The 21,084-nt window shown below is 32.4% G+C and overlaps 2 protein-coding genes across 2 annotated transcripts; both read left to right on the plus strand.

The window, feature by feature from the left end:
- The first annotated feature begins 1,723 nt into the window (after nt 1–1,723).
- LOC136276024 (E3 ubiquitin-protein ligase TRIM71-like) lies at nt 1,724–3,461 on the plus strand. The gene is made up of 2 exons (XM_066086679.1): nt 1,724–2,699; nt 2,806–3,461. Exons 1-2 carry the CDS (start codon nt 1,724–1,726, stop codon nt 3,459–3,461), a joined length of 1,632 nt encoding a protein of 543 aa, XP_065942751.1.
- A 10,487-nt stretch (nt 3,462–13,948) lies between these two features.
- LOC105334693 (tripartite motif-containing protein 2) lies at nt 13,949–16,204 on the plus strand. The gene is made up of 2 exons (XM_066070388.1): nt 13,949–14,248; nt 14,429–16,204. The coding sequence occupies exon 2, from the start codon at nt 14,429–14,431 to the stop codon at nt 16,187–16,189; it is 1,761 nt and encodes a 586-aa protein (XP_065926460.1). The 5' UTR covers nt 13,949–14,248; the 3' UTR covers nt 16,190–16,204.
- The last annotated feature ends 4,880 nt before the right edge of the window (nt 16,205–21,084 follow it).

Raw genomic sequence — 21,084 nt, forward strand, 5'->3', positions numbered from 1 at the left:
ATTTAAATGCCCAAACGGATAAATTGATGCACTGTTAACCGAAGCGAGACTGTTCTTTAGAAATGCTCAACTCGAGCTCACACTTCTTTTGGAAAGATAGATCTTTACTTTCTTTTTTGTGATCTTATTATTGATGCATGCATTACTAAAACCTTACAAAAAACCTGACGGAGTACGGCGCGTTTGGCCACAGAAGAGCATGGCAGGGCAGTTGGTATGGTCACTGCAGGATTTTCCTTAAGTGATGTTAGAATAAATGTTTAAAACTTAACGATTACCGGTGATATTGGCTTAAACATGACGCAGCATGCTTATCAAATAAAAACAATGTCGTTTTAGGTAGCCACAGTGTTTAAAAGGCAACCAAATTTCAATTGCAAGGTTGTACCAGAAAGTCCAAAGCGGAAGTTTGAGGGACCGCGCAAGAATTTCAAAGCGTCGCGTTAAAACTAGGCGACAAGACATACACATCCCATTTATCAGAGAAAATGAAGCCCACATCTGATATTGATATGTGAATCACATAATGGGGGGTACCAATGTTTCATAAACAGTACTCAAAGCAAATGGTCAATAAGTTTGTAACAAATGATGTTTCATTTTCTGTATTATTATAAACTGTTAAAATAATAAACTGATCATTCTTTGTTGCGTTCAGATCTAAAAATATCAAAGAAATAGTAAGTGGTGCGTTAGCAATTTTGCTTAGTGTATATATATATATATATATATATATATATATATATATATATATATATATATATATATATATATATATATATATATATATATATATATATATATATATATATATTCAATAAATCCTTTTTCTTGGTACCGGGGGTGAATAAACACATAAAATAAGTCCAATGCTCAAACAACTTTTATCTAAAGTTGTTTGAGCATTGGACTTATTCTTTGTATATATATATATATATATATATATATATATATATATATATATATATATATATATATATATATATATATATATATATATATATATATATATATATATATTCTATCTATCTATATATCTATCTATCTATCTCATAAACGACAGATGTAAAGTTAAATGTTGACAACATTTACTGCTTGTATGTATAAATATAATGTATACGGAGAGGAACGAGTACCATTGTTGAGTCCACTATTTGACTTCACATCAATGATTTAATATGTTGTAAAGCAAATTTCATTCTAGCCAAACTAAACCAGTGTCATTTAAACAACAATCCAAAAGATAACAATGTTAGATCATTACCATGACATAGTCATAAAAAGTCAAAAGGTGCATGAAAATAAAGCCTAAAAAGGACTGACAGCATATATTACATATAGGTTACATAAGTTTCATTATCTGCTATTGGGCATTTTATCAACCCTACTTGATTTAAATCTATTTTTGTCTTCAACTAGACGTTAAAAACAGAAATCTCGTTAAGTCTCGTTTTATCGACGATATAACTCCCAATACATTCCCGTGTTACTACAGCACTTCTCATCACAGGGTAAGTCATAAAATAGTACACTTATTCTATACTCATATAAAACATTTGATAGATTTGATATTTGATAAAATTTGATATGTATATATATGATAAACATTTGATACAATATTCGGGTCTTTTTCAAAACTTGCTACTACGCGTACGTCGTTTGCCGATCTACATGGTTTTTTACTTTCATTTTGACAGGCATTCGTATGTAAAAAAAATTTCAGATGGCGTTCTCCAAGCCTGTAGTACCAAGTGTTATACAGAACGTACCTGTCTTATCGCCGCACTATTTGGTATGCACCACTGACGATTGTGAGAACAACTGCCAGTTCTACTGCAATCAATGTTATAAACCAATGTGTGAACAATGCAGAGATGAACATCAGATGAGACCTGACACCACAAAACATATTGTAGTTCGTTTCAATCAACAAAAACGAAAACTTCCGATAGAAAAATGCAAGGATCATCCTACTAAAGATATTGATATGATTTGTAATAACTGCCAGGTTGCAATATGTTCCAAATGTGCAATTCAGAATCATCGAGGGCATATTTTTGACGACCTAGAGACTATTTATTCAGAGAAGTTCCAATTTTTCCTTGATAGAGTCTATAAGATTCATCAAGATTTTCTCCCAACCTCACAAAATATGCAGAAAGATATCGCAGAAGATGTCCAAAAAATGAAAACATTCATGGATGAAATAAGAATATCAATGAAGACAGAAGCAAAATCTCTTAAACATCTTGTGGATGAAGTGATATCAGAAAAGATCAAGCATGTCAATAAAATGGAAGAGTCTATACTTGAAGAGCTTCAGAACCAAAATAAAACATACGAAGAATACAACATCTCTCTTGGGTACCGTGTTCAATCGTTTAATTGCATTATGTCCTCAAACGGAGTCGAATACAACCCTGTCATACTTTGTCCTTTAGACCGCATGGAAATCAAGCCTGTTCCAGAGACCACAAAACCGGTCTATCCAGAATATATTGCTGGTAAATACAACAAGAATGATGTAACAAATCTACTTGGTAGATTAAGAGATCCCAACACTAAACCAGAAACTAGAAAAATAAAAACCACGGAAACTAAATTTACAGAGTTAAAAACCTGCTGGAAATCAAATGAAACAGAAGATAGAAAATTCTGTTGTGAAACAAACACCGTCGCTTTCTTCATCTGTCACATTTGTAAGGGAGTACTTCGTGTCAGGTGTGTACAATGCCTATCATATATCACTAGATAAACCGGGCAAACTCTGGCTTAGTGATGAGTTCGGTTCTCTTGTCCAAATAGATCTTATTGGCAACAAGCTACATGAAATACAAACCAGTGGTGAAGATGAGAGTGGAGGTGGAGGGTTCCACATAGTCACACAAGATGGCAGTTTGATTATTGCAGAACAAGATGACAATGTGATAAATAAGATAACAATGGATAACACTATCACTGAATTCATTCAAACAGGAAACTGGGAACCACTCAGTATACACTCTTCCTGCATCACTGGGGACATAGTGGTGGGGATGGTTATGGATGGTGAGGCTAAAGTCACCATGTACAACAAAATAGGGGAAGAAATACAGAACATTCAGTGGAACGACCAGGGTCAAAAACTGTATAGTTATCCACACTACATCACGGAAAACATCAACGGTGATATCTGCGTATCAGACAATAATCTGTCAGCTGTAGTAGTCGTTAACAAATCAGGACAATACAGGTTCTCCTACACAGGCCAAGAGTCGATGGGATTTGATCCCTATGGTATTTGTACCGATATCCTCGGTCACATTTTGGTGTGTGATAGCTACAACAAGGCAGTTCATCTCTTCGATCAGAACGGTCAATTCTTGTCTTTACTAGTCACGGAAGAACATGGGCTATTTGATCCCCTTAGTGTGTGTGTGTGGATGATGAGAACAATCTTCATGTTGGACAATGCGATATGAACACAGCGTCAGTGTACAGATATTTGGAGTAATCAGTACTCTGTAAAATGAACGTTCATAGGACCCAGTGATTCTGATTGAAATTATTGAACATTGAATGTAACAATTTAGACCCGTAAGATACAATATTTGAATGTGTGTTGTACAATGAAATATTTAAATAAATATTTGTACAGGGAACATTTCAATTTGACATGTAAATAAAATCATTAAATATGTATCCCTTTAATGAAGTAACGGTCCTTCTGATTGTTAAAAAAAAGTAATTGATACCTGCATCAAAAACATTTAGCCGTATTTGATTTTCGCTTCTGTTCTGTATCAAGTACTATTAAAAGAAAGAGAATTTCTAAAATAAACAGTGAACAAAATGTTAAGCTATGGGGTTTTTTTTGTATTCAAAACTTACGTATATGTAGCTATATAAATCTAGAAATAAAACCTTGAACTAAATGCATAAACATTACGATAAACATTCCCGATTTTGTTTGCTGTTCTGGAATAAAATTGCATAATTATTTTTTGATGTAAAATACTGAAATCTTATTGGTTAAGACGCAGTTTATAATCTGTTCTATTACCCCAGAGTTAGCAACACACTTGGCAACGGGTACTACAACGAAGTGTTACATGCGCGTAAATTATGCGCGTACGATTCCTCGTATAATCCATGTTATTCTTAAAGAAGCTAGTTACGCGTTTAAAATAATAATAATAAATAAAAAAAAATAATCTATAGAATTAAGACATTCAGTATAATAAAAAAAAAAACGCTTCGCGTCGGTTAACGTTGACAATGGTTTTCGCGGTAGAACTAATTTCAACTGATTCCATCCAAAACAGGCACTATTTATATGCTATACATGTTTATACTTTCACGGTAACACTGATGTTTATATTTTTTCACGATAATAAGCTGTAGATTGACCGACGTTATCTGACTGTTTTTTTTACATGATTGTCATTACAACAGAGCGTCGTACAGCTATTGTATTCCATCCTTCAGCGTGTTCCAAGCGGCAAATATACCATTAAAGTACCAAACTGACTGTCTTTGCAAACGTTGCACATACATACTATTCTTTGTCGACATATTAACTACTTTCGTTAACAGCCATCTCCCCCTGCATCAAGTTTATGCTCTGACATGTGTATATTCGAACTCTCAATAATCAGCTATCATAATGGCGAATGTTGCTGTACTGTGAAGATTATATCAAACAAACGCTTGTTTCTTTCCTTTGTTTTCAATTCAGCCGTTTCAGATTACAACTTTCATTTCGTCTTCTATTTTAGTTCAGCACAGTATAATTCTGCATCAGCTGAAGGCATGTCCATTTTGAATGTTGTAAATTTCGGATAAATCTGTCTTCTTTAAAAAAAATACGATGCTACGTGCGTGAAGTTGATATCTTCATAATATAGAATCACAAGTTGTTGGAACTGATTTTAGGCAATAGTTGCCTTTTTTTCGATTAACTTTCATTCCCATTCTTAATTCTATAGATGGTTGTTCCAACATTAAGTACCTTTAAAATAAAATTTAATGTCTATAATTGATTGGAAATTGATAAATATTTACATGTACCTAGTAAACCGTTTACATGTTCTTAAAATTCAGAGAGAGCAAGAGAATAGAGAAAGAAAAATACTAGTATTCTCCAATGGAATGCAATTCAGCTTCAGTTTGAAGTAGCAGAGGATGGTCAAATGCAATTGCAAGTTGGTTACAACGGAAGACCGAGTAAAACAGTCAAACAGAAATACAATACAATGTATTTAATATTTTGGGGGAAGAAATACCGTCAAATAAAATCAAATGATTAAAAAAGGAGTGTTGACCTTAAAAAAAAATCTAAAAAATTAAAATTGCAAACTAATAGGCATCAGTTAAGATTGGGTGAATTGTGATCGGTCATAACTTTTTTGAAAATATGATACATGTGTAGACTAACATTTACGAGGGAAAATATTCAAATATTTAGAGTTAAATGAAATATTTCCTACTTTGTATATCTATATTCAGAGATCTACTCATTGAAGCGATTAATATAAATATAGTCCCAAAATGTTTACAATCATCTAGCCCTCTTAATCATGTTAATTGTTACAGCAAACACACCGAGGTTACAGACGGCCAATAGTGTTGGTAAAGTTAAGCAAAGGATCAATACAGCCATGACTTGTCCGGATAAGTGACCACAAAGAGATTGATGACTGGTTTCATTTTCACTTGCAAACACAATCAATTAACACCTGTTTGAGATACGAGTGTATAAAGGTTGTAAAGATGTTTTATATACTAGCAGGGTATACTAGAGAATATACAAAAGTCATGTATATTTTAAAGAAATGTATGCCTAAAAAGGTATATATAAAATTAATTTGATTTGATTAACTTTTCTTCAATTAGCTGTCACTTGTACATTCTTATGCAAGCTGAGAGTTAAATATTCATAGTTTACGCTTACAATTTTTATAAATAAGAGAGAGAAAGGAAAAAATGACTGGGAGGGAAAGAGAGGGGAAAGAGAAAGAAAGACACACTTATCTATTTGATATGAAAAACTATGAAAGAATGCATTGAAAATATACAAAGATGGATTGTCGGGCTTCTATATACTTGAAGGACTGCAAATATTTATATATTGATCTAATGGGTTTTACTTATGATACCGTTACTAAACCCTAATTTTTCTCTTTTACAGCACATCTTCTGTTAAGAATCCTACGAATAGAAGGTTTAAATGGTATATCTATACACGGTATAAACGCTGTAATTATTACAGACTTAATGGTGTACTTTGGTGCCGATATTCATTGGTATAGACTATGATGTAGGTCGCAGAAATACCTTTTTACCTTCATGAATGATAGTCTGGGCTCCTGTGTCTTATTCTGCACTCGATTCAACTAAAAGAGTGATGACATGTGGCCATAAGACGGGATCAAGATGTATCGTTGTTGATTTTCGGTATGAAATAATGTTTGATATGCTTGTATTTAAAAGGACTTGGACACGATTTAAGATAAATGATTAACCAAAATATTGAATGTTAAAGTCAAGTTACAAGCGAGATACAGAGTTAAGAGTTGGTTGTTATGTAAACAAATCTCGAGTCTTATGGTCGTTAACAAATAATGTAATGTAAAAAATTACCATTTCTTAGACAAAATGACATGTAAAAAACATTTTAAACTAATTTAATATCTTCATGAGTACTATTTTCAACAAAAGAAAGATACATTTGATTGAAACTTACACCAATAGAACAAATATGTATAAAATGACAATTTTGAGCTTTGTTTACTAAACAAAGAATTATGAACTCTGTATCTTGCTTATACTTTGATAATTTGACTTTCAAATTTGACATAGCATTATAAACGTCCATATTTATCAGTATAAACATTAAAAATGGGAAAAAATTGAAAATTTTAAATCAAATCGTGTCCAAGTCCCCTTAAAGTAATCCCATAATTGCATGTACATAGAGTAATTACTATCCGAAAATCAAGCCACTTATGTTAAATATCAGATCACATATTAATATAAAGTTATCTCCCTTAAAAATGAACTGTAACCACAAATATGGTGAAAACATTTCCTATTGCTTAAATTGTCTGACCAAATATCCGCGTCTACTCTTTTTCCCTCTTTTACAAAATAATAAATGAGATCTTTTTTTAAAATCCATATAATTCCGGCTTAATTTGAACTTGGCCAAAAACTCTTAATACACTTTCTACAGATGCACGTATATTATTTTACTCTACTGTACAGAATCTATTTTAATTTTCTTTTTCGTTTAACAAGTTTGCAATTACCTTCTGTTCTATTCAAACAGTTCGTGCCAAAGTTAAAAGACAGACAAAATTGATTTGAATTTAAAGCAAAAAGAATGTCACATGTATAATACAAGCTTTGAAATCTTGGTCGTCCATTTAGAGCGCTAGATCTGTAATTTTCTCCCCATTTTTAGCCGTGAAGTCACTCTCCTCGTTTCTAGAGCTGTAAAGAATTCAAAGCTGCGATTTTGGGGCGGGACTATTAGTAAGGTCAGGAACCGGTCATGTTATTCTAACCCGAATAATTCCGAACAGGTGTATAGTCCTTCATGTAATGCCGGGGTGTCTTTTCTTTCTTTTCTTTTTCTTTTCAACTGCATACAATGGTTAAAATAACTTGATTTCTGTATTTTGTGTGCCTTTGAGCTAGGAAAATTAATAGCTAATGGTCTTGCCTATCGTACTATTATACCTACAAGTACATGTAACACCCAACGTAAGTTATATTGAGCCGTAGTACATTCCCACTTTTAAAACAACATGTATATTAAACATGCATACTAAATATAGCATTACACACGCATATCTTAAGGGGTAATTAATTATATAAGTCAGAAAGTTTTTAATTAGTTAAGACATACTTACCTATCCTTCAATAGATATTTGCTTATAGATGTAAATATGAGTCTAATATCTCGAAAACAGCAAGAGATAGAAAAAAGTTTTCGCTTACAATTTTGTATATCATACTATGAAGTATCTAAATCCAAAATTTCTTGTTTTTATAATAAAAAAATAAAATAGATCCAAAGGTCATTTTAATATTTTGTTTTTTGCATGTGTAAACCGAAAGTATATAGACCGGAAGTCCAAAAGGGACATACGGGAGAACTAAACAATTGCTAGGAGAATCTAACACTAAATTATTATTATTCGGTTCCGTTTTCAAAAAATCGCTGACAAAACTTTGTCGAGAAGAATAATAAAAATAAAACAGAACGAAAACATTAGGTCTTTTCGACCGAAAGCCCTAAAAAACTGACAGTACGCAAATTTTATATAAGTATTAGGAAATGTCACGATGAGTAGGCAAAGTGTTGGCCATATTGCCGAAAATTAATTATCGCCGAACTGATTTAAATATATATTCGGCGGTCACATGTCATGTATAGACTAATGAAGTGTCACCTTTCAGTCCGAAGGAAACAAAATGCACTATTCATCATAAACGGTAGATGTAAAAAATGAACAAATAGATTGACAGCGGAACATTTACGGAGAAGAATGATCGCAATTATCGATTAAACCCGATGACGCTTCATTAATAATTTATTAAAAAGTCAAAACTTTCAGTTAACTGAACCCCTCACGCACACACACACAATAAAAACACTGTTATCTAGAGTAGGCAGGTAATTGATTGAAAGCGTTGAATGGCAGATCCATTTAAGTTTACTTTTATCAACAACTAGAACGCAAACATCAGATTTCACCAAACCTTGCATAATCAAGTGTATAGCGTCAAAAATACCGTCCTACAAAACTTCTCGAAGCAAGGTAAGTAAAAAACAATTTAAAATTTAGATTTCTATTGTTTATTACATAATACATAATATTTGTTTATTTCAATTTTAAAACAACACCACGTCGTTTGCCAATCTATGTTATTCTTAACTTTCACTTTGACATCCATTCAGTTGTAAGATTTAGAGTCAATGATGAAACTAATAAACGAACATAAAAATTTTTCAGATGGCATTATCCAAGCCACTAGGTCAAGGTGTAGTAGAAGACATACCAGTTATAATCCAGCATTATTTAGTGTGTGGTGTTGAAGACTGTAAAACCAATTGCGAGTTTTACTGCAATCCCTGTCATCTACAAATATGTGACCAATGCAGAGATAAACACCAGAGGAGTCTGGAAACTAAAAACCATGAAATAGTCCCTTACCGACAGCGTAATCGAAAACTTCCTGAGGAAAAATGCAAAGATCATCCATCTAAAGATATAGACATAATTTGCGAGGACTGTCAGGTTCTATTATGTTCAAAATGTGCAATCAAAGACCACCGACGGCAGATATTTGGTGATCTAGAGACCATTTATTCCAAGAACTTTACTCTGTGCCTGGAGGAAATATATAAAATTAATCAATATTATCTCCCAACATCACAAGGTATGAAAGGACATATTAAAAAAGCATTGAAAATGAAAACGGTTATGGAAAAAATAAGAGCATCCATAAAAGCTGAAACAGAGTCAATTAAACGCCTAGTGGAAAAAGCAATGTCGGACAAATTAGAAAAAGCCAGCAAAATGGAGGCGACCCTATTAAAAAAGTTTGAGAATGAAGACAAAACCTATGACGAATACATTTGTTATCTTGAGAACCTTGTAAAAACGTTCCAGGGATACCTGTCTTGTGAAAAAGTTCAAAACAATCCAATTCTGTTCTCACTTTCAGAACACCTGAATATCAAGCCCATGCCTGTGACCACGGGACCAATTTATCCAGTATTTACTGCTGCTCAACAAAGCAAAGATGATGTCGCAAAATTAATGGGAAAAATAACCATTCCCTTCATTAAACCAGAGAACAGAAAAATAAAACCCTTTGAGACTGCCTCTACACATTTGAAACCTACAGAGAACCGGGACGAAGAAAAATCTGCGGTCAAACAAACATTGTAATTGTCATCCTCTGTCACCAAGGTCACAAAGTACACTGTACCAGGTGTTGATAGTGTATATCATATATCACTAGGTAAATCAGGCAGACTCTGGGTCGATAATGGAAAAGGTAACCTTGTCCAAACCGATCAAAAGGAGAAACAGCTACATGTAATAAAAACCAATGGTGAAAGCGACGGTTACCACACAGTTAATAAGAATGGATATCTCATATTTACGGACAAAAAGCATAACGTAATTAACAGAATAACGTTTGATCGTACCATTTCAGAATTTATTAAAACAGGGGGATGGATTCCAATCAGCATACACTCCTCTAACATCAGCGGGGACTTACTGGTGGGAATGAGGAAGGATGGAGAAGGTAAAGTCACCAGGTACAACATACAAGGAAAAGAAATACAGAACATACAGAGAGACAAGAAAGGACACCAACTCTATAGTACATGTCCTCATCACATTACAGAAAACGTCAACGGGGATATCTGTGTGTCAGACTTTAAGAAACATACTTTAGTAGTGGTAGATAAAAAAGGTCAATACAGGTTCTCCTACACAAGTCTAAAGTCAGAGTTTTGCCCATATGGTATCTGTACCGATATCCTCGGTCACATCTTGGTGTGTGATATTGACAGTGACACGGTTCATCTTCTGGATCAGGATGGTCATTTCTTGTTTATGATAATTTCATTACATCAAGGGATACAGCATCCCCGTAGTGTATGTGTGGACAATGAAAACAATCTTTACGTAGGACAAAATAACACCAACACAGTTACAGTATTCAAGTATCTTCAATAAGCATCTATTGGTGGAATTTTTTTTTAAGATCTGTATTCTAACATTCTTATGTTTTACATAATGGCTTGAAAAAAATTCTAAGAGATATATATCTACGTATTGTCATTTTAGATATTATTATCTGATTTATGTATACAATTAAAAAAAAAACGTCTGACATTTTACAAATAAATTGTTGCATATACACACGTGTAATGTTTGATATTTGAAACTGATAACTATTTCATTACATTTTTAAAGCCAGTTTTAAAGAAAGCTTTTCCCACTTAAGAAAAAATAATAAGATTTAATATAGGAAAATAATTTTTATGGGTCAATATATAACTTCAATAAATCCTTAACATGCATTCCTAAATTTATTTTATCAGTTGATGCACGAACATTTAACTTATTTAAGAAATACGCATTGGTTTTTGAAGCATTAAGCACCAACTGTTATTTGATAATAAATCATTCAATTAACTGTCAAAACTTGTAAATGCTATACACTGTTTCATGTAGCAATATACCTTCGTCACCTGCATATGTATTTTTTGTCTCTCAGTTAATCCGATACGCAAGGGCATGCTCTTCGTATGAACAGTTTCTAAGGCGAGGCAAGCTACTGACAAACAAGTTGACAGGACTATCAACAGTCTTCTTTGAAGTCATCTTTTCGTAAGCTCTATGTTCGATACAACGACCTTGTCCACAAATGCAATCTTTCACTGGGTCGCATGCTGAATGACGTTTTTTCGTATTAATTGTTAGACTATAATTAATCGCTTAAATGTCGATAGACTTTTCCGGGGGGTTTTCCCGATTACGACAAAGAGCACACTGCGGGTGTGACCGGTCAGCAGAGGATGCTCACTCCTCCTGATCCTACCTCTATATTTTTTTAAGGTCCGTGTTGTTCTGCTTTGGGTTTTTATTTCGTTTTATGGAATTTTGAGATGGTTGACGGTTTGTTACTGTCATTTTTTCATATAAACATTACTAAAAATTCGAAGGTAGAAATAAACTTGTTCTTTTCCCTGGTACCTGTGGTCTTGGTCCCAATGAGATGCACAGCTGGTTATGCAATTGCAAGTTTGTAGTCGTACAATTCAGAGTCCAAATAAAACTTCTCAAATAAGTGTCGTTAGATTTAACGAGATATGTTTGAGATGGCGAGAATCTCAAAGTGTCACTAGAATAAAAGGCATTTTAGATGACTTTGGTTTGTCCTAAACTTTAAACTTAACAGTTTTGTAGATGCCAGTGAACTTGAATTGAAGCTGAAATGTGAAATGTTTATGTAAGGTTTGATGTATATTGGACTAAGCAGAACTGTAAAAGAATATTATGAAGTCTGAATCCGCTTTTCACAAATTTATACATTTAACAAGTCAATATCGTTTTTTAATATAACGTAAGGAGATGTATAATTTATTAAAAAGAGTGGATGTTTTCCTAAAACTTCTGAAAAAAATATATGAAAAAGGTCATAACATTTTCAACCAAATGCTCATTTCTTAAAAAAATATTCAAATAAAAAACAACGAAATTTATATAAAGAAGCAGCTTTTTCACAAACTAGTTGATAAATATAATATATGAATATTAGTCTAAATTACATTATACACCTGCGAACTTGAATTTTTTTATAACCTCCATTTGTGAGAATTATCAACACACATTACGTGACTGTTAATTCACGGGACCACACTATGTTTAATACAGATTGAAATTAACTATGATTTTTCATTCAATATTCATTTTATATTATATAATATTAAATTTATATTTGTATACTTATAGAAAATATAATGTTTTTTCCCATTGTGTGCAATATGAACGCAACTTTGCATAACCGTGTGTAATAAGTCCTAATGTATTAATAAGTCGTAATATTATTAACTAGGCATTTTATACGTGATCATTAAAAGTCTTTTAAATCTTAAACAAGCAAACATGTACTTAAACATAAAGCATCCTTTAAATAGTGGAGCACACAATCATACTTCAGTAACTTTTCAGGCCACTAATGTGAAACGAGCAAATTTTGGAAAAAAAATATTCACAATCACATGATATAAATTCTCTGCATAATAATATGTAATATGTTTTTTAAGTTAATCAATTGACAAAATGGTTATCTGGTTAGTGATTTGACCGTTGTGCTTATGTAAATTTCACAATAAGACGGTTTCGATACACAGTTACTAATAGAACCAAATATATAACTTAATTTTACCGTAGTTCATGTTGCAAATGAGTGGCACGTTGATTATAAAACTGCATGTTTTGATTAACATGTATAATACTTTGTAAAAGAAAACAAGTAGTGTATTAAATATATGCTACACAACAAACATGTGTTAAATTACATAATATATTAATAAACATAATATAAGCAAAGGGACAGTTTTACCAGATTTTCAATACGAGCATCGGAATATAAATTATATGTTTTCTGATTCAAACTCTGATAACTTATCTATGTCGATGGTTATAATTAACTTGACCTATAATAAAACTCAATACAGTACTGCAGCATCCTCTAAAGAAATGTGTGCATTTTAGATAATGTTTAAAAGTGTATTCTAGCATGTTTAAATTATTTGAAGTTCCGTCAAAGTACTAGATTAAGTTTATTGATGACATAGAGCAGCCCTATTTTGCGTCATAAGCGATTTGTCATCGAGTTTAGTGCTTGTGAAGTAAAATTGAGAAATCGATGTTCGTAACATCCTTTTAGTGTATATACTGTGCATACCGGAGGTATGTTGTCTTTAAAAGCCATTTATTTTTTTAAAGTTTGTTCAAATCATGGTCCTTGGGGGTAGGGTGAGGCCACAATAGGGGGATCAAGTTTTACATAGGAATATATAGAGAAAATCTTTAAACTTTCTTCTCAACAACTTTTACGCCAGAAAAGGTCAAATTAAATTGGAACTTTGTATTTATAAACACAGCGTGTTATGAATGTATAGTTGTAATGTTGTTGCTATAACTCAATATTGTATGAAAACACATTGTAGTGGCATAGTTTTGCTTTGTAGACTTATAGACGAGAGATACAATAATTTACTTTTTCCATAAAAATTGAAGTCTTCTTTTTTCTTTAATGACAAAAAATGCATCACTGAATAATAAACAACAATGACTTTAACAACACATCTATTTACAAAGAACGATAACTCTTAAAATAAAAATTCAATTCGTAATCTTTACTTTTCGTAGCATATCCGGAGAGAAACATAACTAGCATCTATTTAACAAATGGAGGTAATATTAATGATTGCCAGAGGTTGGGATTAAAATATTTTTTCAACGACTAGGTTCAGTGACAACAAATAAGTAATGATAATAGGACTTTAAAGTCTGGTTTCTACTTCCGGGCACAATCATGCCTTCATGATTTAAATCTATTTTTATCCGCAAGAAGAAGGTTAAATAAACAGATCTCGTTAAGTCTCGCGTTTTCAACGATAAAACGTCCAAAGCATACTCGAGCCACTGAATACTTCCACAGCAAGGTAAGTGTTAATATTGACGATAAATTCTAAATTTACTATATCTGTTGATCAGTTTTATTTCACTTTAAATTTAAAACAATTCTACCTCGATCTAGAATGTTATTTACTTTCATTTTGACATGCATTCAATTGATTTCAAAACACTGATCTAGCATATAAAAGTACACAAACAATTTTCAGATGGCGTTATCCAAACAAGTATTTCCAGGTGATGTACAGGACATACAGGTACCAGTCATAGCCCAGCATTATTTGGTGTGTGGCACTGAAGACTGTAAGAAGAACTGCCAATTTTACTGCAATTCGTGTCACCAACCATTGTGTGAACAATGCAGAGATGAACATCACATCATTCCAGAAAATAAGAACCATGAAGTGGTACCTTACCGCCAACGTATACGAAAACTTCCTGTCGAGAAATGCAAAGATCATCCCACTAAAGATATTGACATGATTTGCGAAAACTGTCAGGTTGCAGTATGTTCCAAGTGTCTAATAAAAGATCATCGAGGGCACACCTTTGACGACCTGGAGACCATTTATTCCAAGAACTTCACTATGTGCCTTGATAAAATCTACAACATAAATCAATATTATCTCCCAACCTCACAAGATATAAAAAGAGATATTAAAGAAGATGTCTTAAAACTGAAAGCGTTTATGGATAAAATAAGAACATCCATAAAAGCTGAAGCAGAGTCAGTTAAACGTCTAGTGGAAAAAGCGATGTCGGACAATTTAGAACAAGCCAACGAAATGGAGGAGACCCTATTGGAAAAGCTTCAGAGTCAAGACAAAGCCTATGACGAATACAATGGTTTCCTTGAAATTCTTGTCAAAGAGTTCCAGGACTACCTGTCTTATGATAAAGTTCAAAACAATCCAATCCTTTTATCTCTCTCAGAAGTACTTAATATTAAACCCATACCTATGTCGACAGAACCTGTTTATCCAGTATTTACTGCTGGTCAATACAGCAAGAATGATGTCGCTAAACTACTGGGTACGGTAACTGTTCCCACCACTAAACCAGCATCTAGAAAAATAAAACCAATAGACATTACTTCTACACAGTTGAAACCTACAAGAAAACTGAAAGAAGCGGACGGAGATGAATTAGAAGTAAACCAAAAACTTTCTCTGTCTTCCTCTGTCACCAACGTCAAAGAGTACAAAGTACCAGGTGTTAAGAGTGTATATCATATATCAGGAGGTCAATCAGGCATACTTTGGGCCAGTGATGCAAGTGGCAACCTTGTTCAAACTGATCTACATGGGAAACAGCTACAGATGATAGAAACCAGCGGTACAAATGAAGGCTACCACACCGTTAACTTGGACGGGAATCTGATCTTTGCAGACAGAACGAATTGTAGCGTTAATAGTATAACACATGGAAAAACTATCAATCGATTCATTACAACGGAAAAATGGGTACCACTTAGTATACACACATCCAACCTTAACGGGGATATACTGGTTGGAATGAACAGGTTATTGATGGGTAAAGTCACCAGGTACAACAAAACAGGGAACAAAATACAGAGCATAGAGAGGGACAACAAAGAACAACAACTGTATAAAAAATTTCCACACTACATCACGGAAAACATCAACGGTGATATCTGTGTATCAGACTATAGCAAACAAGCTGTGATAGTGGTGAATAAATCAGGAGAACACAGGTTTTCCTATACAGGTCAAGAGTCAAAGATTCGTCCCTATGGTATCTGTACTGATATCCTCGGTCACATCCTGGTCTGTGATTTCAACAGTAACACGGTTCATCTTCTTGACCAGGATGGTCAGTTCTTGACTCTTCTAGTCACATCTCAAAAAAGAATAGAGAATCCCCTTTGTGTGTGTGTGGACGGTGATAACAATCTTTATGTAGGATATAGTGGCACTAACACAGTGAAAGTGTACAAATATCTTCAATGAGCGTCATTTGTAAAATTAGCATTCCTAAAATCATAGATTCATAGGTATAACATTGAAATCAAACTCGATTAAACATAAACTGAAATTCCTTTTTTCAAGAGATCTTTATCAATTTAGTGTCATTACAGATGATTCATTTGTGCTCACAATAAAGAGTAAATGTAATGAACGTAATATATTAAAACTGTTGCATTATCATATGTTAAATGTTTTACATATATATTTCAACTAACTGGTCTGATTATTTTTATATCTTTTACATTGCATTTCATGTTCAGATGTCAGATTTTTAAGGAAATAGTATCACCTATCAGAATTCAGAAGAATTTTACATAATAGAATATTGTATTATATGGTCAACATATATCTTTTCAACGCTGAAATGCATAAGTTAACGAGGCCGAGTACAGAACGAGTACGCACGCTTTCGCGCAGCGTTTTATTTGTATTGTGACGTCATCTTTTTGCTTAGTTGACGCCATGGCGTGATAGTTTCAACTGTAGATATTCAGCGAAAATTGTTGAAAATATCTCGTTTGATGCGTAAAAATAATGTTATATTGTGGAATAAACATAAATGTCTCGAAGTATAAGCTAATGGTCGAAAACGTGAAGAGGGTTCAGCAAGCCTAGCCCTCTGTCACGTTTTCTTAACCCGCCTAAATATAGCTTAATTCATACATTTCGAGACAGTAACCATGTAGTTTATATTAATGACCCTTAATATGTTAAGTTATATATTTTGTATTACTTAAATATGTCTGAATGTTTAAATAATACTATATAGACCACCTTTTTCGCCTTTGTCATATAAAAAATAGCCATTATCTGACGAATCTGGGAAATTGGGCATACAAAAATCAACTTTGATAAGACCCCTGGAACAAACCAGGAGGTAAAAGGTTTTTTTTATTTGACCATTTGATGCCCTTTAGCAATAACTTTAATATGTAGAACAGAAAAAGAAATCCCTAGGGCAGAAGTTTTGAAAAAATGTAAAAAATTTGCAAAATTGATACATTTCAAGCAAAATCCCATAGGGTCCTATGTTAAAGATTAACAAACTTTGAGATGACCCCCTAAACAAACGGTGTGGTAAATGTCTTTTTTTTTTAATCTTAAAATAATAATCATATCGGTAGAAATCCATGTAAAAAGTTTCATCCAAAAATCTAGGGCAGAACAAATTAGACCCGGCCTCGTTAAATCAATACTTGAACTTTTTTTTCTATCTAGGAAACAAGATAGGTTTTATCATTCCATCTAAAATTCAATTTCAAATTATCTAAACAAGTATCAAAAACTGAAAATTAGAAAATTAACTGCTTGTATTAAAAAACAATTTTTAACACTTAATGTGAAAGTTTTAGAATCACGATGAAAAAAACAGCTTCAATAATTCTTTAACATCCTCCCGAAAATTATCCATAGGATTTTATGCATTTTATGTTTAATTGTTTTAAGAAAAACGAAAAGCATTTCTCAAAATTTATTTAATTGATATAAACTTTAAATATCAAAAGTTGAAAAAGAAACCTTTTAAAGGATAAGATTTCGGTTTAAAAATGGCCAGAGGAGGAACAAAATTTGAGTATAAAGTTAAGTTGCCAGGATGTCAACTGAAAGCACCCTTCCCCCTTAATTTCCGTTTGGAATTGTTGTTCCTGATTTAAATTGAAAAAAAAATTCCATTAGATATTTTTACGAGGAATACAAAGAGGAATCATTAACAGTTTGAATTGATCATCTATATACATGTAATCAGTTATAAAACAAATTTTCATTTGTATTCCAGTAAATGATAGGTTATCACTGATAGTTAATATTTAGCTTTCAAGTAATGAGAGAGAGAGAGAGGGAGAGAGAGAGAGAGCTTTCGGTTTGCATTTATTAGCAGAGGATGGCCATGCGAATGCTTCTCAGATTAAATGAAATCAGGTATGAAAGAAATTGTGTTCTTCATTAACAATGCGCTCAAAACCTGACCGTATAAAATTTGAAAGCAAACATGCGTTGGTGTAAAATATTACGTCAATTGTTACTGCAAACACAATAAAGAAACAGGCGACAAAGGATTTTAGTATGTAATAGAAGGATCAATACAGTCATGAACTTGTCTATTTAATTTGAAAGGTTATGGATAGTGAAGGTAGATGGAAACATAGATTGTTGACATTATTCAAACACAAAGAACTGCAAATATGAACATTGGTTTTTATCACATGTTTATCTCAATATACGGTGGATATATCACTCATGGGATACATTTCTAATATTCCACTGTGTGTTTTTGCGCCACGTGACGTCATAGTGAAACATTACGTAGCTTTAGGCGGTTGATTGACGTAGAATGAATAGGTAACAAAACAATGTAGTTGGAAAGATTTTAGTTGTTAATGTAAAGCATCCATTGCAGTTTTTTCCATAATGTGATAAAATAATGATCGAAAATGAAATGTTTGTTTATCTTTAAGGAACTTTTGTCCGTGCGTAACGTTGTTGACGTCTTGTAGTAAATGTGTTGTGCGGCTAGCAATTATACTTTTTATAGAATAGGTTGTAAAAGATGACGTAGTTAAACATTTGATAAATAGAAAAAAACTTATGATTTGCGATGGTATATGATTTTGATCAAACTCGTTTTGTGTTTTCTATACCCTCACCAAGGCTCGGGGATAGAAAACACACAACGAGGTGGATAAATATCATATACCATCGCAAATCATGAGAGATACTATTTATATGTTTTACTTATGATATCAGTACCGAGCCATATTCCACCGTTACAGCTCATTATCTATAAAGTATTCCTGTGAGTACGACATTTGAAAGGTATATGTATATACAAGATCGATGTCGCAATTGTTACAGAGTTATATCTGTACGTTGGTGCCATTTAATATTTGTGTAAACTATACAATAGCACGCAGAAATACACTTTAATCTTCATGAATCATAGGTTCGTGTTTTCAATTATTCTACACTGACGTCTACTAAACGAGCAATGACAAAAGACATAAGTTTTGATCAAGGAATCTCCTTCTTAACTTCCGACTTACAACACTAATTGATATCCGAGTATTATAAATATATATAATATGTCATCAATCTTTATGTACGGCTACTTGAGTTACATGAAAAATGTCTTTAAAATGGAGATAGTTGAAACGAAATTCACTGGTAGCTGGCGAGATTAAGAGATTTATCTGAGTAATTTTGATGTAATATCAAGCGGAAGATAGTGGATGCTTTCCTAAAACTTCGATAAATATTAAGCAAAGGTCATAACATTTTCAACCAAAAGCTCATTTCTCAAAAAAAAAATTCAAATAAAAAACAACGAAATTTATATCAAGAAGCACCTTTTTCACAATCTATTTGATAAATATAATATATGAATATTAGCCTAAATTACATTACACACTTGCAAATTTGATTTTTTTTTAACCTCCATTTGTGAGAATTATCAACACACATTACGTGACTGTTAATTCAGGGTACCACACTATGTTTAATACAGATTGAAATTAACTATGATTTTTCATTCATTTTTCTTTTAATATTATATGATATTAAATTTATATGTGTGTACTTATAGAAAATATAATGGGTTTTTTCCATTGTGTGCAATATGAACACAACTTTGCCTAACCGTGTGTAATAAGTCCTAATGTATTAATAAGTTGTAATATTATTTAACTAGGCATTTTATACGTGATTATTAAAAGTCTTAAACATAAAGCATCCTTTAAATAGACAGTCACAAGTAGAGCACACAATCATACTTCAGTAACTTCTCAGGTCACTTATGGGAAAAGAGCAATTTCATGAAGAAAAAAAAGTAATCATAATCACATGATATAAATGCTCTGCATAATAATATGTAATATGCTTTTTAAGTTAATCAATTGACAAAATGGTTATCTGGTTAGTAATTTGACCGTTGTGCTTATGTACATTTCACAATAAGACGGTTTCGATACACAGTTACTAGTAAAACCAAATATATAACTTAATTTTACCGTAGTTCATGTTGCAAATTAGTGGCACATTATTTATATAACTGTACGTATTGATTTATAATACTTTGTAAAAGAAAACAAGTAGTGTATTAAATATATGCTGGACAACAAACATTCGTTTAATTTCAAACATAATATAAGCAAAGAAACGGTTTTACCAGATTGTCAATACGAGCATCGGAATATAAATGATATGTTTTATGGTTCAAACTCTGATAACTTATCTATGTAGATGGTTAAAAATAACTTGACCTATAATAAAACTCAATACTGTACTGTGACATCCTCTAAAGAAATGTTTGCATTTAAGATAATGTTTAAAAGTGTATTCTAGCATGTTTAAATTATTTCAAGTTCCGTCAATGTATTAGATTAAGTTTATTGATGACATAGAGCAGCTATATTTTGCGTCTTAAGCGTTTTGTCATCGAGTTTAGTGCTTGTGGAGTAATATTGAGAAATCGATGTTCGTAACACCCCTTAGGGTGTGCGATATACTGTGCATACCGGAGGTATGTTGTCTTTAAAAGTCATTTATTTTTTTAATTTTGTATTTATAAACACAGCGTGTTATAAATGTATAGTTTTAATGTTGTTGCTATAAGTCAATAGTATATGAAAACACATTGTAGTGGCAAAGTTTTGCTTTCTAGACTTATAGACGAGAGATACAATAATTTACTTTTTCCATAAAAATTGAAGTCTCTTTTCATCTGTAATGGCAAAAATGCATCACTGAATAATAAACGACAATGACTTTAACAACACATCTATTTACAAAGAACGATAACTCTTAAGATAAAAATTCAATTCATAATCTTTACTTTTCGTAGCATATCCGGAGAGAAACATAACTAGCATGTATTTAACAAA

Source organism: Magallana gigas, chromosome 1 (genome assembly GCF_963853765.1).
Source record: "Magallana gigas chromosome 1, xbMagGiga1.1, whole genome shotgun sequence".
Taxonomy (NCBI): Eukaryota; Metazoa; Mollusca; class Bivalvia; order Ostreida; family Ostreidae; genus Magallana; species Magallana gigas.

What these genes read in the sequence shown, in the direction of transcription:
- LOC136276024 (XM_066086679.1), top strand. Translation starts at nt 1,724, where the DNA reads ATGGCGTTCTCCAAGCCTGTAGTACCAAGTGTTATACAGAACGTACCT. An exon ending in TTTCTTCATCTGTCACATTT is followed by an intron (nt 2,700 to 2,805) that starts GTAAGGGAGTAC and finishes TTGTCCAAATAG; the next exon opens with ATCTTATTGGCAACAAGCTA.
- LOC105334693 (XM_066070388.1), top strand. Translation starts at nt 14,429, where the DNA reads ATGGCGTTATCCAAACAAGTATTTCCAGGTGATGTACAGGACATACAG.